Source organism: Takifugu rubripes, chromosome 9, assembly GCF_901000725.2.
Source record: "Takifugu rubripes chromosome 9, fTakRub1.2, whole genome shotgun sequence".
Taxonomy (NCBI): Eukaryota; Metazoa; Chordata; class Actinopteri; order Tetraodontiformes; family Tetraodontidae; genus Takifugu; species Takifugu rubripes.
Genome location: NC_042293.1, coordinates 8,101,609 through 8,120,510, shown reverse-complemented (window position 1 = coordinate 8,120,510; position 18,902 = coordinate 8,101,609). Strand labels below are relative to the sequence as shown.

Below are 18,902 nucleotides of genomic sequence, written 5' to 3'. Positions count from 1 at the left end.
ATGTATTAAAAGACTCTCTGGCTTTTATTTATTCAAATATTTCACGCTATTAAAATAAACAGCCAGGAGGAGAAGCAGTGGGGGCATAAATCATGTGCGTGTTAGAATAAACTATCATGAAAGTTTAATGCAAAGTTGCTTCACAGCCACAACTTCTCATGAGTTTTAAAGAAATGTATGAACACATTAAAGCAAGAAACACACCAAAGTTCATTAGATGCCTGTTCAAAGCCTTTATAGATTATTCTGCGCAATGTTTTATTGTGTGGAATCACTGCGATGTAAGAGGGATCGATTAAGTCAACAATGTGCGTAACGTGCAATGGAGGAGCGGCGTTTTAGAGCTTTCTGCAGCCATTTTCTGTTAAAAAAATGGAATAATAGCTGCTGCAAATAAACAGATTGTCTTATGATGGCCATTAAAATGATAACACTATCCAATAACATTCACAATTCTCTCACCATGGAAAGCAGGAGGGCTCAACATGACTGTGTAGATTCTCAATCATCCAGGTCATAGTTATCCAAGGTAAGTTTTCTGTGTCAACTGGACTGTTTTTCTTCTCTTCACGATGTTTCACCTTCTATCCAGAAGGCTTCTACAGTTCTGAACATCTTCAAGAGAAGAAAAACAGTCCAGTTGACACAGAAAACTTACCCTGGAGGACTCAACATGCACGTTACAAAACCACTGACGCCACCCGCCTACAGCCAGCGTAAGATCAGTTCGCAGATTAATGTAATGAAACAATCAGTTCTCAGATAAACGAAACGTGACTCTTAATCATTATTACCCTCTCCCTGCCACCTGATACTTATGCTCCGTTTACCTTAATCAGTCTGTAATGGGAGGCAATGATGTCTGCCTTTTAAGCAAGATGCTTTTCTTAATGCTCACCCACACATGTGCTTTTTCACATTTGGATTACCGTATAGTTCTTACTTCAAATGACCACGTCCTATGGGCCCTGCTGCCACACGTGCACAGTTGCATCTCATTTCTGACTGAGGTTAAAAGCACTCAGCTTTGGGGGATTGAGTTGAGATGGATGTTGGTCTTATGTTATATCATTCCTTTGAGCTTATCAAAGTCCCTCACTCTTCCTGCCTTCCTGTATATTAAATCACTTCCCGCTTAGCATCCCTCCATCTTCCTGAGCATTGATATTCATTCCTTCTTGCTGATGTCTTTACAGCAGTGTCCTTTTTTATCTTTGTTATCCATTACGGGATCCCCAGCATGACCCCAAAACAGAAACTGTGCAAGCGTAAGAGCTGTGTTTGTGGATATATCAGACACTTCCAGGGCAGGATACGTGAAAAATGAAGCTGCTGGAGCTCTCATACAAATACAACACTCCAAATGTGGGGACACCGGAGCAAGTAATTACAGGTAAAAAGCCACATCGGAGAAAGTGAGGTAGGAGCCGCTCTGCTCAGGTGGCTCGGCACAGATATTGTGTGTGTTATCTGTCACCTGCAGCTTTCTGCATATTACAGAGGCAGGCAGAGTCACAGACCCACCCCGGAGTGACAACATGGAGTCTCAAGCCAGCGTTTGCTTCACTTCACAGATAGAAAAATAGAAAAAGAAGTTGGACACTTCTCAAAAAAAGTATAAAAGCCAAACTATTTTGTTGAAAATCAAGTTTGTTTGTTTGTTTTTTTAAAAGATGAGATTAAGTCATGGAGGCAGATTTAAGTCTTTTGTCAAACAGCAGGATGCAGCAAGACAGAATTCAGAGCACAATGATTTAACTGTCACTTTGACAGATTACTGCGGAACACTGGGGTGATCTACCCTAATTTTAATAAACACACAGGCAGGATGTTAATGACATCCAGTATCTAGAGAGAACCACTTATGAATAACAATTTATTATAATTTCTAGGTTCTTGATTTCACCTTTACATTATGTTCCCTGAAAGTTTTGCTATACGTACTGTCACAAGAGGTGAGTGTCTACTGCGTGGGTCCTGAAAGAGATAAAAATGTACTAGAATCTTAATATAGGATTAATACAGGTTTGTCATTATATAAAAAGATAATTAGGTAAGCCTGTCAAAGCTGGAGGGTGACTATAATCTTCATAAATCATCTGGCAGTCTGTTGTGATCTGCCGGTTATTACCCGTTGGATTAACCCAGATAGTTATGAGTCAAGCGTAAAACTGACAGGTATTATTATAAATGTATGAACCTGTAAGAAGATCAAATGGCTGTTGCAGTGTTTTGCATTAGTGTTGTTTATATTTTAACCAGTGTGTTTTGGACCATTTAAACTAATTTAACAGCAGAACAGCAGCCAGAATGTGAAGTAGGGCTAATTTGGGTTGTTGTTGTTGTTGCATTTCTGAGACTTTTTTGTGTTGAATTACACAAATCTGAACCTGAACTGAACTTTAGAAGAGATTTTAGAAAAGAAAAAAAAAATCAGAAAACTAATTTAGGGTGGAAGCAAACTCATAATAAGGAAAATAATTACATCCCTCATGATTTTCTTTCTTGTGGACTTATTTAAATACCAAGCCCTGTAGAGCATTGATAAAGCAATTAGCAGAGAAAGTGACTGAGCAAAGGAAGGTAAAACAAAGCAATACAAGGTTGCCAGGGTTACAGGACATGAACATCGCAGCTGGAAATAATATTTGCCTCCTCGGCAAAAACAAAGCTGGAGTCATGAAAGAAACCAGTTGTGCGGTTGTTCCGTAGGGACAACAGCTGCATGGAAACGATTAAGACCCAGTACCAGGGTTAATACTGATGCTATTTCTGTCCAATACCAAGTCAGTAAAAGGTTATCACTTCATTTTGTGACATTTATTTTGGAGTGTTTGTGCGGTTTACATAGACAAAAATCTGTTTTTTTTCCGGTGTGAAACACTGCTGGACAATCTTTGCAACCTTCCCCTGTTGAAGGTAAAACGTGGACGTGTTAAACACAGAAGGTCTCCTTCCTTACCGGCTGTCGTTAGGCACCGCTCCTCGTCGCTGTTGTCCTGACAGTTGTCCTGGCCGTTGCACAAGAAGCTGCGGTCGACGCAGTTACCGTTTCGACACTTGAAGCGAGTTTCCGAGCACAACAGCGGGTTGCCTGTTGTGAAAGAATCGGGACAAAGGAAAGGTCAACGATGTCCACAACATGAGCACCACGGCACTCATTTATCGACTTAGGTGTTTGTGTACTTCTCACGGCATTTCCAATTTAACAAAACAAGGCCAAAGAGCTGCACAGAAGAACGAGTGTGTCATGTGATCTGGTACTTGCTTTTTCTAAAAAGCCCAAGATCTCGTTCCCTACAAGTCAGAATTAAAGCATCTTGGGAGAAGATCCGGACAATTACCCAGTGATGACACAATAGGTGCTGGAAACACCGAACTGTGCTCCATTATAATGGCTAGAGAACATTTGTGATCTGCAGGCCCTTCAGGCTAAAACACAGCCGGAAAATGGGAGACTGATTGGTTCAATGCCCAACACCTACTGAGAAATTAGGAAGGGGAGCCCTGTTAGACAGACGACATCTGGGTGTCACTGTTGACGTTTTATTTAAAACAACAGAAGCCTGAAAATGAAAGTGGAATCCTAAGGATGCAGAGGCAGCATGTACAACTATCATCACCAATGGGCTCTAAATCCGGATGAGCAAAGGGGGCAGCGATAGGCCGTCTGGGGGACGTTTCATACGTGATACGTACTGCAGTTTTCCTCATCACTCCCATCAGGACAGTCACTGAAGCCGTTGCAGCGGAAACGCCCGATGATGCAGTGGACGCCGTTAGCACAGGCGAAGAATGTCGGGGCACACTTTGACTTCAATTTAGCTGGGGAAAGATGGAGAGTTAGGTGAATATATTATAATCATACACATATACATTTCTGTACTGAGCTAACCTGCATTTTTTAACGATGCACTGAAATGGCCTCTTCCATGTTGGAAATTCTCTCATCTATTCAATAAATGAGTTGAAAAGGTGCAAGAGCTGCTTAATTACAGGCAATTAATTTATCTCTTTTGTATAGTTATTACGTTCTTTGAAGTGGGGCATGTGAATGGCTTCAGTCCCCAGGTTATGTGTAACAGAGAAGAGCCATTAATTACAAATTACAAACAAAGGAAGCTAATCATGCGAGGGAGCGTTCTTGGATCCTGTCATCGATCGGCCCCAGCCCGCTGCGGGACTTATCTCTTGCGACAGGCGTGAGGCTGTGAGTGACAGGCCTGCAGAACATCACTGCCTCGGACCTTCTGTTTAGTGGTAACCTTGATAGCGCAGCCCCATCGATCGTGAGCGACACAACAAAGACACAAACAAGACAACGGGGAGATGCAAGCGGGGACATCAGAAGAAAACTAAAAATGTTTTCCCCAATCACCGACCCAAGGGCAACACAAGAAACAACCAAAACACGAACGGTTTTTACATTTTTTGCATTCTTACCCAATGACTTTGAACGTAATTCTAGTTTTTGGCAGAGTTGGCCCTGATATTACACACTAAAGCCAGATTATGCCAAAGCTATGCCAACATTACAGCAACGACCATGTCATTATACTTGTTAAAATAGCCTAGGATGGTATGCCAGGCTGGAACAGCACTGTAAACACGTGAAAGGATGGAATATCCCACGCACAGGAAGGGAGGGGGGACTGAGTGGGCTAACGTGACATTTCAAAGCAAGCCACCGAGTCTCCGCTCTGTCTCGCCAGTAAATACAAATGACTTAAAAGCCTTGCTCAGAAGATCCTTCGTGTGTATACGCTGTGCTGCAGAGGCCTATTGTGGTAGAGCTCTCCTATTGTGGTGATTATACATAGAATGGTGGGAGGAGTACAGCTATGCGGGGTTTGATTTTTGTGTCTCCGGGATGAAACACAATCCCCTAAACAAGTTAGGGGAGAGTGGCCAATCTCTCTGCAGTCTGGGGAGTGTTGGGTGTTACCCTGGACAGCAGAGACCCAAACTGTCCCGAGTTCATTTTTGCAGCACAATTATTAGCAGTACTGTCAGATACTGAGGGGGATATTAATATTTATTTGGCCAACAACAAAGGAAATATTCAGCATTATTCTCTGTCTTGCACAGAATATTTCCTGATTCCTTTGTTGTGTGTCCAAGACTCCTGGATACGGCTTCCAACTAAAATTTATTTATGTAGGAAATTGGATAGATAGGCAGCTCTGTTTTCATTTAATTCTTTACCCGTTCTACTGCTAGCAGCTTTCATATAAGCCTGTGTTTATGCTCCAAATTAGCACAAAGGTCACATGAAGGGCAAACTTATGAAGGGATTCATGGGTGGGTGCGGCGGTGCTGTTTGGGAGGATAAGTACTTATCTGCTTTTTGGGGAAATGCGTGGCCCTTTATTCTCTGAGCTGACAGGTTCTTAAAGCCAGAAGTTGAAAAATTAATTAACAGGAGCAAAATGAGTGTGGAAAAGACTCCAAAACCCAGAAACTTTCTTTTTGTGGTGCAGTGATGCCTTTATGAATATTTAGATACTTCTGCTGGTTCTTCAAGCCAATGCTCAGTCAATTCAATATTTAATTTTAATTTGTTTTTTTGCTTTGGAATGTGCTTGAAATTTGATCAAGATCACATTTGCTTCCAAACCTTCGTACACCTACACGTTATTTCAGAAAAAAACAAAATTGGTTGAGCAAAAAGAGGCTTGTATATGAATGAAGGATCTCAGAGATCCTTCTGCTTGAAATAGTGCTTCTAATGCTTATTGACTGTACACGTGAGCTCATTTTCAATGAGTAATTTGACACCATTAAACTGGAGGAAGTTCATGAGTAACAATGATCCCTCATCCAGGGGCTCTCAGATGGGTCTGGGGGCAGGAACATCGACCAACCGATCAATACTCACAGATGTTGAATGACGTCATCAGTGAAAGATCACTTTAATCTTGATCAAATAACTTGTATTGAGGGCATTCTCCATTTTTTGTACACTGGGAGCAATTAGACATGTCATGAATGTTTAGTTGTATCAGTGGACAGAAATATGGCAAAAGAATTCAGATCCAACATCCTTGCCTGTCTGAACATTCGAGCCCTCTCTCCTATCCTCAGTGTCTGTACCACCTTCACTCGGTTTAAAAATCTCTGGCCATTGCATAAGTAGCTAACAGCATTTTTAATTAAACAGAAAAAATTAATCTAGCAGAGCTTCATCAGGCTTTTCAACTCCACCGAGAGGAAGACTTTTTAGAATGCTTCTGATGTCTGGTATGGCATCCCTGCTAGACACACAGCATGCCTCACCGTCTCTCAGAGCAGGCCTATTTGTGCCCTTGTGTCCTCCTTTAACCTTGCAGACTGAACTTGGTGTGATGTCATTCAACACCACATCGATTGGGTTTGTTTCAAAGAGCTCTGACATTTACAGCATGCCTCCTCTGCAAACAGCTAAGCTTCTGTTGGTAAAATGGATCGTGGGTGCGGGTAAAAAAAAAAGTCTTCTTTCAGGGAATGTCTGGATTAGCTGTTTTGGCCACTTTGGGTGTGTTTTTTTCGATTACTGATAATCACCATTTTTTACACTAATCTTGTTTATTTATATTTTTTTGAATAGCTCTCCTCGGAAAAGTGGGTGTATCTAAACCTGTTCTCCAGCTCCTATTTTGACGTAAAATCCACTTTCTCTCCCTTCAACTGTGAATCATCATGCAGCAGAGTTGATTTTGGCAGTTCAACACTGGACTGTACATCTTGGAGGCAGCAGAGAAGTGAAGCCTGATTTCATTCCAAAAAAGTTTTAAGGAAAAAAAAAAGGAAAAATCAAACCAAATAGAACTCAAACCAATGCTATGAGTTTCTGGTTAGCTGTCACTCAAAGTGCCGTGTCCAGTACAGACATTTGTTTCTGCTGTGTGGCGATTTAAACCTCCTTCTTACACGGACTAACTTGATTTTGCAGCTGGTCTGAAGTGTTCAATCGATGAAATTATGTAGCACTTCAGAGTCAGCCCCGGAGGTAGCTGTTTGACAAAACACCAGGAATTCTACTGCAATTTCCTGCACAAGGAAAGTGGCAATTGAATCAAATGAAAAGAGTAGGATTTGTGTGAGAGAAACCTTAATGCAGTATTCAACATAGAAAGCCTGGCCTGTCTTGTTTAAACTGGAAGCAGCCGTTCCACCATGAAGTCACAAGAGGGCATTTCTGGTTCCTTTGAAGATTTGTGAGTCAATTCTGTTGCCCAATTTGTGAAAACTCTTGAGATGAGGATAACAGCAACACTCAAAGAGAAACCTGGAGGAGAAAAAACTGGAAGATCAGACTATTTCATCTCAAGTCCTTCCTATTATAATGTTAGCTCAGTGATCAGTGAACCATAAAGCACATGAGATATAGCAGACCCATTAAACTACACTCTGGTCTTACTTTCTTTTCTTTAAATCCTCCATATTTCCTTCACTTAAGTAGTACTTTTACCCTTCTGCTCTTCTGCACGACAGTCCACCTGAGAAGTAACTGAACAGGAACTCCTACAAGTCCACTAAAACCAACACGCTGCTGTTCTTTTAATGCGCACACACAGACGGACCTATATAAACACACATGGCATAAATAGCTGCCCAGAATCAAACATGAAGAAGAAAAGAAAGCATCTCTAGCAGCCTCTTTGTGCTGTGGCTCTGAACAGTGGTCACTCTTCTTATCACATAAAAACACACCCCTAATCACCCCCTTTCCCCGCCCGCCCCACTGAGGGTTTGGTGGGGAACCGCCAGTGTGTGAAGCTTTGATATCTAAATCATAAGTGATCTGTCCCTGGAGCCTCTTTTAGCTGTTTCCACTGCTGCAGTGTAGCTGCTCCTGTGAATTTGGTGGTTGCTTTGTGGCCGTCAGCACAATTAAAAAGAAAAAAGAAACAATAAAGTTGCTTCAGGCTTTGGCTGAAGCAACACAGAAAGAAAATGAGAATATTTCAAGAAAACCAATGAAATAAATAACTGAGCTCTAATTTAGCACTGATTGTGGCTTGGCGATGAGGGTGACCTTTAACCCTGTTGCTCATTAATGCTTTGTGAAGCGGCACTGAAGTTTTGATCATCTCTTTGGAGAGTGGGGCCACAAAACCGGCAGGACCCCCAGAGGTGTTGTTATTGTTGAACTTTGTCTTCACTCTCATCGCTGTTCCCATGTCTGATTCAGCACTTCCTGCTTTCTCATGCACACTCACCCTTTTGCCCTCACTATCTCTCCTTTCTTGCATCTTCCCGCTCTGTCCAGAAAGGGCCAAAGAGGCTAATCCTGGCTCTGAGACCCGGTGAACTCGGCCTCCCCCTCATCTGTCAGATTTTCATCATCCATTGGATGTAACCTGTTCCTAGGCTGTTGCTATGGACACCAGAGAGAATACCGGCACTTCTGACCGCTGTGTGTGTGGAATCTGCAGACCCTACCTATGCAAGCCCACGCACAGCTATTATCAAAAAATTGATGATAGAAGTCGAGTTAATGAGACATGTTTACAGTCACTAAGTAAATAAAGTACAAAGTTCAGCAAATATAGCAGATGTACAAGATTTTATCTCCAGATTTCCCAGCTACTGATTAAAATATAGAGTAGCTAAGTCAACAAAAATGTAGGAAAGGTAAAAAAATAAATAAAGAAGCTTGGGAAAAAAGTTGATAAATGTGTTCAACTTCGTGAGTTCATCTGTCTCAAACGCTTATGGAAGTTAAAAAGAAAAGCCTTCAACATTCCCATCTCTGCAGAGCCCATGATGTAGCCAGAGGTCTGCGCAGGGATTTTAGTGAAGCATCCTCTGGAGATATCTACTGACACTCGGCCATCCAGTTGAGGATAATCAGGCCTACTTATGCCAGTGTAGATAATGTCCACACTGACAATAAACACGACCTCTGACAAGTGGAGTGTGAGGTTTTATGATAACTTACTGTTAATCTTGAGCAGCATAGCCTGCTGTATCACAACAGACATGAAAAATTCAGTGGTGTTAATACACCGATCTGAATTTATTGATTCTTGTCGTGTTTAATATTATGTTTATTACTTTGTTCTGTTATCGCTGACACATCTGGAAATGTGAAATGAATCCATAAAAGCACATCAGGGCAATTATACCACAGTTGGGCTGCGCATGCGTCACGCTGCTGACAGGAGTAGCTTATAAAGAGAAAAGTGAGACATGCAAGCGGCAAAATGGATGATAAGACAGGAGAGACTGCTGTTGCTAGGCAGTTATCTCGGGATACTGAAACAAAGGGATACATGTCTAATTGAAAACACGCCCCCAGGACGGAAATTACAAGCCAAAAGCCAACATGAATCAGATCAGATAAAATGAAAAGAAAACAGAGTGGTGAAAATGAGAGTGTGAGACAGATGAATACATCTGGAGGCTGAGAGGGAGGAAGAAGGGGTTACCAAGTCAAACTTCATTTAGAATTTTCATTTTTTTCCCTGGAGCTTTGGCTGAAGCTGGTGGTGGGGGGGGCGAGGCGGTGCAGCAGGCCAGAAAGATCAAAGACAGCTAAAAGTGAGGATCAAAATTATTAGAACAGGCTTTTACAGAAGAATTATGCATGCGCTGCTATTCCTGTACACTGTGGTAATGGGCCATGGCTTTGATAGTATTAAGTTTTGCTCCTGTGCTAAACTGTGGCCAAGGGTCTGACACGGGGGTGGGGTGGGCCACATGCTGCTGGGGGAACGGGGCTGAGGTTCCAGAAGGGAGATTCATTTCAGTTGGCAGAGGTTTGGGTTTCTGTTTGTCTTTTTGCACATGGACCCAAAGCATTAGGACAGAATTTAAAACAAGCCGTCTCGCTACGGCTGAGGAAAATTTGAAATATTTAAATGCGGGCTTACGACAGCCTCTCTCATCGCTCTTGTCGAAGCAGTCGGGGAATCCGTTGCACTGCCACCCGCCTGGCACACACTTCCCATCAGCACACATGAAATTTCCAGGACTGTTGCACTCTGTGGTGACGTTATTGCCTGGCAGCAGCTGGCTCTCTGATGGAGAAGAGGAAAACAGATTATTACGACTTTATTCCAGCAAAAATTGGAATGCTGCGTTCATCCCAACGGCCAGAATGGGAGACAGTTATCGTGTTCACTGGGTAAAAATATTCAAGGCCCAACAAACATTTGATTGATTTTGTGTCGGTGCAGAGCGCTGCACTCTAACTGGAGTGAAGAGGGAAAAGTGTATATTAAATGCAGGTACCCACAGAGATCTAAAATTACCACGCTCAGCAGAAACCCTGAACCCTGAACTGGTTTGAGGTATTTCTGGTTGACACAACAGCTGGGGCAGAATGGGTTAGAATGTGAGACGCGGCCTTTTGGTTGGGGTTTGACACTATGCAGTAAGTGGAAGAGTTTGTGACCAAAACCCACACTGGGCCGCAAAGAAGAATGTGGCAGGTTTAGGCCACTTTATTATACTTGAAATGAAAGCAAAGGTGTGGGGAGTGAAGCAGAGCGTCACTGTGAGGTTAAAGCGCGGTGAGAATCATTTCAGCTAACTTTAGCTGCTGAACTGAAGCTTCCTGGTGATGCAATAAATTGTGGACCTGTAGGACTCCAAGGCGCTACGGTAGGACACAAGCAGATTTAAATTATGCTGAAGTGCAGAATTAATACCGACACTGCGTGAACTACTTTGAAATATTTAATTGAATTTAATGAACAAAAAATAGCCTGGACGATTCAGGCGGTTAGCATCACTCCTCTTATGTGGGTTTCTCTTTTATGGGATTCGAGTCAAGAGGGGACATCTTAAAGTCCTCCTCCTCCTCACAAATGCTGAGGGATTAAAGAAAAATCTGCTTCACGTGTGCTTTACGGATAACAAAAACTGGCTTGAATTCTAAACACACTTAGGAAATTGCAAACATAATTTGTCTCTAAGGTTGGATACAGGTCACATGTGGGTGAGCTGCAGTTATCTGGTACAGCCAGACCATCTATATGACTGAACTGCTTTACATCATCATTCCTCTACTGGCCTCGCTGCAGCCGGTTACAGAACACATGTTAGATCATCAGAGGGAAGCATCTCTTTAATTTACCATGGGGATGATGCAACTCGCCTTTTAGTCTCCCGCAACAGAAGAAAGAGGAAATGAGAAAAGGATAAGAATCATAACATTATTAGGAGGCAACTGATGAGCATTACAATTATTTTGTTGCAATTTCTGCACTAGATTCACAAAGGAATCGTTCACTGCACAGTTTAGAGACCAACAAACACGTCAGGAGTCAATAGAAATGTTCATTTTGCTGATTTTTACCCATTCTATATAAGCAGTCATAATTTTCTGTATGTCTTTAAACACAGAATGCTTTACTGAGTTCCCCTTTTGGAAAGGTTGTCAGACACCGCATCAACACTAGTCAAATCCTCAGAACACTGACAGAGGGTTGCTGCGGAGGTTATGCACAGGCCCACCTCATTACCGGACTAAGTGTTGATTCATGCTCATTATAGGCGTCTCTGTGAGCTCGTTAACTGAATAATATTCCAATGTAGGACCGTCTAGCTGCCGAGAAGCTTCAACAAGGTGACTCGGACAATGTTAATGCACAAGACATTGTCTGCTTACTCATTAATCCCACATGGCTTCAACCATTATGTGGTAAAACCTCCTCTAGCGTTCTGCACATGGCCTTGTTACTGTTGGCTAGTGGATACAGGACTCAGTATAAATAAGAATAAAATAACCGAACTGCCCAACAAGTCCAATGTTTGCTTTCAGCCCTTTCGCAAACTTCCCTGTGGGAGTCTCACAATAACAATTACTGCAAAGTCAGTTCCTGCAACATTCAGCAGCACAGCAGGGGGTACGGCACTGTCACAACCATTACAAGACCTCAAGTTCAGATGGAGACAAAGGGAAACACAGCCGCTGCCTCATTTTAGACCACTGCATATCTGCTTAGGGAAACTTTTCTGAGGGTCAACACTGAGCTAATGTGATTCCTACACAGTTGTACAATAAATACTGTGAACAATGCTTAAATATTCTGACAATCAAATAACAACAGAAGTCATGTCTAGTGTTATCTAGTGCGGTCTGATGAGTCCGCAAAAGAGTTCGGACTTCGGCAGAAAGTAGAAACCAAGCCAAGGTTTATAAAATATGTCGCGTAGTTTCAAAAGAGTCACCAGGAGCTGAAAAATCGGACGATTCTCCAGGGAAATGAAACCAATCTCAGATTTGCATAAACCACAAACCATTGAAATCATTTTAATATATTAGATTTTACATATTCTTATAACTCTGCTTTTTGCGAAATTGGAAACACGAAGAGGGTCCCTTATATCGAGGTACGGCGTCCAATTATTCAATATCTTTGACCGCAGTTTCCTATTTGAACAAGCAAAAACAAGTCAATGCACAAATGGCAGACTTCCAGTAGACTTCAAACATAATTATGGTAATGACTACACAGACTCCACGGGTCAATCTATAAAATATAAAAAAAAGGCCTGAACCCAACACTGGGCAAAAATGTTATGTCATAAAACCAGCATTCTACTCAACGGGTTTAAAAAAGAAATCAAATAATAAATGAAAGGTATTGATGTCGTATTGTAAAAGGCTCAAATAAAAGCACAGTACTGTAAAGAGTAAAACAAACAGAGGCATTTTAAAGAGCCGTAATGGCCACGTAAATAATTCTCTCTGCACCAAGCACAACACTGACGCTTGTGGAGGAAGCACAAATATATAATAAATGTGGCTGGAGGAGAGACGGGATCTCCACCCATGATATATACTTTATGTAATTGGCAGTGCCGGCGTTCAAATGAAAAGAGACTTCTTGACAAGTGCCTGATTTATATCTGGCTCTGTAGCCAAATTCAATATTTGATAAAACTTAGCTAAAACATGAAGTGGGATTCAAAGCTGTGGAGCTGATGTTTATGGTCATGTACAGTACACCAACAAAAACTACTACTACAGTAGATGGTGCACTCTGCTTTACTAAAACCACTAATCAGAGGTGCTTGAACATTCGCTGAGCCACATAAGAAGCCTGATATAGGAGAAGAAATGGGGTGGGTGAAGAAGAAATAGCAAAAATGACAAAGCTAAAAATAAAAATCTAACCCTTATATTCTTCATAGGTCACATATGTGGCATATACAGTGCAGTGAAATTTGATCTCAGTATTTAACCTGGCCCTGAGAAAATCGAGCTGCCAGCGTGTAGTACCTGGGGACCTGATCCAGATCTGGAGTCAGCGCCCGAGAGTAGAGGCTGGGAATTAACCTTACATGTTCTGGTGGGAAACCCCTGAACAACCAGAGAAATAATCCACATGAGACAGGGAAAACACACAATCTCCCAAAGACTCAATAAACTGTGAGGTAACTGTGAGCTGCCACGGCAACATTACAATTAGCAGATTGGATTGTCAGTTGTAACACAATCTATAGAAACACTGCTGCTGTGCACTGTCAGAACAGTGGACGCCATTTCTAAACTGGCACACAACTTCACCCAGCATTGCAGTAGGCAGTCATAACCCCCCCCACCCCCCTTCTCACAAGCATCAGAACACTAGTTGGCATTCAAGCCACGGTGCAGGCTTGTGTTGCTGCATAAAAGGGACTTACCAGATATAACAAGACCCCCTGCCCAATACGACGTACAACTTCAGCTAATGATGAAAATACAGTAATCTAATCACACACACACAGACACACACATACACACTCTTTGAAGTCAAGGATAGCAATAATAAAGATGGAGCCATGACTGTCTTGATGTTTCAGCCACATAAGACAGTAAATGTGCATTTTAACATGTCGGGGTGCTCATGTAGCATCTGAGCCTCAATGTAGTAAATCAAGGCATGCAAATCCAAAGGTTGTAACAGACACTGGCCTATTTGGCTCTGCTAGCTGTGGTTAAAAAACCTACCTTCATACACTCTTTTCTACCTCTCACGTGAGAGCAAACCATTGATTTTGATTTTTTTCTTCCACTGACCGCTTCAGAGCTACCATATTCCAGATTTGAAGGTGATTTGTTGAAATACATAAAAGGAAAGAAAAAGGAGCAGCATGTCCGTGGTGTCCACAGATCTGTAGCACTTGTTATTCAGCCATGCTAACAGCAACACTTTGGGCTGCAGCGCGACAACAGAGCAACAATGCAACCATTACGTTTGAACCCATTAACAGACAGGTTTGAATTGAATCCCAGATTCTGTGACATTAACAGCAGATCAGACAATACATCTCTTCAATCCAACACATCCATAGCAAAATTTTCTTTATTGCTCACAATAAACTTTAGCCTGATTAGGCTTCATATCTAATTACATGCAGCAACACAGAGCAGAACCAATAACAGCTTGCCTCTGCTCATTTGCCTTGAGCACAGTGTTCTAAATGCCTACTTTATTCCCATGAATTACAATATATTTCCATTGATTCCTATGTATTCCTCTTTCTTCTCATGAAAATATTCAAACAGCAAAGAAACCGAAACGGCATCAAATATTGATGCCTTCAGGCACATGCCTGAGGAATCTCCTCTCCAAGCACCTTCAGCTTAACGTATTATCACAGTTATTGTGGGAAAACTGATATCAAAGAATAGCCCGTTTCCTCAAGCCCCTTTTGTAACTGAGGCTCTGGGATTATCAGTGGCTGCTGCCTTGGCTTGTCTGTATGGAAAGGCTGCCCTCTTTCCTTTTTTGCATTAACTTTCCTCAAAAAGCCTTAGTAATGCTATAAATAGGGCATAGAATGTCTGTTAAAAGACTGATTATCCCTTATTTCATTAAGAAATCAGACATTCTTCTACGAGGATTCAGACACCCAGTGATGTCTAGAAAAAAAAAACGGGCAAAAAAAAGAAAAGCTTCCATTTATTTACAATCACAATACCACAGATATCACAGCCATATCTTCATATATATGGAGGAATGAACACTATGGGTTGGTGGAGCCACTAATACAACAGTCCTAAATAAATATCTGAGGACTTCCTGTCAGAAATAAAGGCATAAGTCCACAGGCTAATTAAGTGTCATTAATGTGAAGTAATGAAGGCATATTTAGAGGCAAATGTGACAATTCGTGCAGATTAACATCAGGTGTTTTATAACTCTTTTTTTCCTCCAGCATCTGCCGGATACTCATTCACAATTAGCATCCGGCTACTGAGAGATACACCTGGGGTCCTTCAAGTGGATGTGAAACTGTCGGAGTTTTGAAGCATTTCAAGAGACACCTGCACAGACCGATAACAGCCATGTCTGCTGCAGCCCCCCAGCTTTTATCCCTATTATTTTGCAGGCCAGTTGGGATGCTTCCTTTTTTCCCCGTCAGATCCAATTGCTGCTTCTGTCAGCAGCCTGTGAGAGTGATCTGGCAACTTTTCACATCCTCTAAAGAAGACTGTTGATTTGGCGATAAAGCCTCAGCATCCAGCTTCTTATGGAAGCACTCGAGTGGGCCATCCATGGTGCTCTGCCACTCCTTTTAGGACTCCAGGATCCCCCCCAAGCAAAAGCCATCATTGTGCTGAGAGAATCTATAACAAGAAGTATAAGGAGGTGGAGCCACCACAGGATTTTCTCCAAATAGATTTGAAGAATTGGTGATAAAAAGACAGCAAGGGTGGTGCCAATTGGAAAAACAGAAGCACAGCTAACCTGTGTCTATTGTCTGAGCTCTTAATAATGCAGAAGGGCCATTAATTAACCATATCTGCCACAAACTATCACGGAAAGGTGTGTGTGGGAGAAAATTAGAGGCGATGTTCAAAATAAAGAGGAAAAGAAAGGCAACTACAGTAGTGATAATGTAGATGAAGGAAGAGAGTGCCAGTGGCCCTCGTCGGCACGTCTCTCTTCCTCTGTATAATATAACAACCGCTCAGCTGAATAATAATGACTCCAAATGGTAATGAATGAAAGGGGGGCAGCCTGGTTTAATAGATAGAGGGTGTTCCACCATGACAGCTGATGTTGTAACAAAAGGTCAGTCCAATAAGGATTCAGTCTAATGCATTTTCTGTAAAAGGCCACGTTAGACAGAGGAGTGACGTGAGTTGTAAAGACATGGGCGGTGAGCAGAAAGGTCACGAGAGCACTGGGTTACAATTTTCTTCTTCACCAGTAAGTTGTAGCCACGACGATTAGTTGGCAACGTTAATATCTGCTGTTAAAAAGTGCAAATAATAGGCGTATTACTGTGCCTTTCTCAGCTGCAGCTGTGAATCTAATTCAGCACATCACAGTATGTCAATGCCCCCCGCAGGGTCTCCTAGTTACTACTTAATTCATGTCCCCCTCCCTGGCCAGCCAGCTTCATCTGGCTTCATTCTCCCTCTAATAAAACAGCTGATTTACTCCGACCTGCTCGCCAGCGTGCAAAATCCAGGACAGGTAATCCGTGGGGAACGGCTAAAAATACCACTCAAGAACAAAAACAACAGTTTTCGTGGATACATGCGGCGACAGCCAGCCGTCTCCTTCTGACTGCATGACGAATGGAGCGTTCCTGTTTCTCCACATCGTATGCAGACTCATGCTCGGAGCTGCAGCCCCCTCACACCTTTCAAGATTTGCCTTGGATATCGCCGTTACGCTCGGCATTATTCCACTGTTCGGTCGACGAGGATGTCTTTAGCTGACCGGGGGACTGAAGACGCCACGCTGGGTCTAAAGTCATTTACCATCGCCATGAATGCACCAGCAAAAGGAAAGAGGCCTGTGGTACAAAACAATCCTTCGTTCTGACAGGTTTTATTTGCTTTTTTTAATACCGGTGGTGAGTGAATGTGCATGAGGGTCTACTGAAACCAAAATGTGCATGTTTGTACATTTATTACTGTGTTCTAATGCACATGGCTGCATATGAATCTCTACTGCAGCATAGGCCATTGTTGAGTAAAGACCCACACTTTTATGGACATTTATTTTGTATATGTGTGTTTGTGTGTGAGAGAGAGAGAGAGTGAGAGAGCCTGTGCTCTGAGTAATGTGTGTCCAGCTGCAGAGGTCAGCCAAGGAGGAATCTATCAGAATCTATCATAATCTGATGTAATGTTCCTACAGGACAGAAGAGCTGCTGAGCGGAGAACTGCGAGGATGAAAGGCTTTGAGTGACATTTGCCAACTTGTCTGGTTATTTTGAAAGACATCTGATGAGAGAGTGATTAGTTACTGCATGTGTAAAAGCATGAAGAATTGCTAAAAACATCAACATTTGATAATATAAATGAATGCAAATGGAGGCTTATGCGATCCCTTTATATATCATGTCAAGATTAAGAAAATGATGTAAGCGTGTAAATAAATACATGTCATATGATCAGCAATTAGTCGGTGTCAGAAAATCAATGCCTTCAAAAGTCATTAAGTACGCGCTCCGCTGTGTACCAACTTATTAGCATCCACGTCTGTGGTAATCCCACCAATCCTTAATGATGTATCTGCAGTCATTACGCAGTCGCTGACCAGGCCAACAAATTATCATGGGCATAAAAGAAATTACTCAAATCTAAGTCCTGCAGCATCTCATTAAAGCAGGCTGCACGAGATGTGGACCTAATTACTGTCTCCGGCGCACAGCAGCCTGGCAAGATGGACACTTTTACCCTAATAATAACCTGAACTTCGTAGCCTCTCCCACAGCTCCACGCTGAACCCACATCCAACATCATTCTCTCCTTCTTTCTGGAATATCTCATAATGAAGACAGCTTTCAGCTTTCACTCCCGCAGCCCTCCTTTCGTCTTCAGGATTCGCAACCAGTGAAAAGAATTAATTCTCGTGGCCCAAAGCTGTTGCCAAGCCACAGTTGACAGGGAATCGGCATTAAGGCAATTAAGGAGGGCTTTGCGTTTGAGTCTGACTGGCACCGCTGCCTCTGTACACAGCAGCAGAATCAGGTGATTAATCTCTGAAGATGAGCGCTTCGCCTCCCCTGGTCCCTTCCTAAGGCAGGATTACTTTTTATACACACAGACAAGTATTTTATAAAGAAAAAAAAATAAGAAAGTTGGGGATGCCATGGGAAATAATGGCGACTTGGCAATGAGTACAAATAAAATATGTCAATAGAACAACTCAGAAGAAAAGACAATAAAAGTGGCCCTGGTTCTTTTAATTTAATTTATTTAGATGTAATATCAACATTAAACACACTGATTTAATGTCAATTATGTCCGCATTCAATTTAGAGCTTTTAGATTGAAAGATGATTCTGTATTCAAGAGCAACTGTTAAAGAAAAAGGCAAGAACGACAAAACTTTCAATTTTAAAGACATTTTCTATCCTAAATAACTAGATAAAAGAATAATTATGTCACCAATGGCCCACATGGGCTACAATCAGCTATGTCCCATTAAAATGCATCTCAGGGTTCAGTTTGTGTCATTTAATTGTTATTTCAATGTGAATTTAAACACCAATACTGTGAAGCTCTGGTCAGTGTGACAACTGTCCAGGAGTCTTTTGTGAATGCCTCAGCTAACTGCCAGAGGTTGAGAGTGTCATCAACGTACATTAACTTCTTGCTTCTACATCGCTTCAAATCCTCTAAGGAAATGACTCTGGCCTGCCTCCACTTCAGAGTCGCCCATTTAACACGCAGACTAAACCCTCTGATTGGGTTCCATTCTTCATACGCGGGATAACGAGAAATTCAATATCAATATCAGGGGTCTTGAGTCAAAGCTCCATATTAATTGTGACAAATAGGCAATTACTTTGAGTCAGTGGAATAGAGATTGAACTTATTTGTTCGTTGATGCGTTCACCTGGAGTAACCCTCAAGTACACAATGTCTTTTAAGCCCCCTGATTTGAATTTAACCAGGGCGGGCATGTGATCATTTGTGAATTCCACTGGCATCATCACCTGAGTGTCCATCCGGT

The 18,902-nt window shown here is 42.1% G+C and overlaps 1 protein-coding gene across 3 annotated transcripts in view; it reads right to left on the bottom strand.

The window, feature by feature from the left end:
• Positions 1-18,902, bottom strand: part of ldlrad3 (low density lipoprotein receptor class A domain containing 3) — a 41,466-nt gene that overhangs the window by 16,696 nt on the left and 5,868 nt on the right. For 2 of the 3 annotated variants that reach the window (XR_964799.2, XM_011607277.2), the window contains exons 2-4: positions 9,858-10,004; positions 3,700-3,825; positions 2,963-3,094 (exon numbers count right to left, since the gene is read on the bottom strand). Coding sequence is in view for 2 of the 3 variants with exons in the window: in XM_011607277.2 (XP_011605579.1) it covers positions 2,963-3,094; positions 3,700-3,825; positions 9,858-10,004 (405 nt within the window). In the remaining variant the exon portion in view is untranslated. The remainder of the gene's footprint in view (positions 1-2,962; positions 3,095-3,699; positions 3,826-9,857; positions 10,005-18,902) is intronic. The other variant, XM_029841388.1, reaches the window with a different exon arrangement.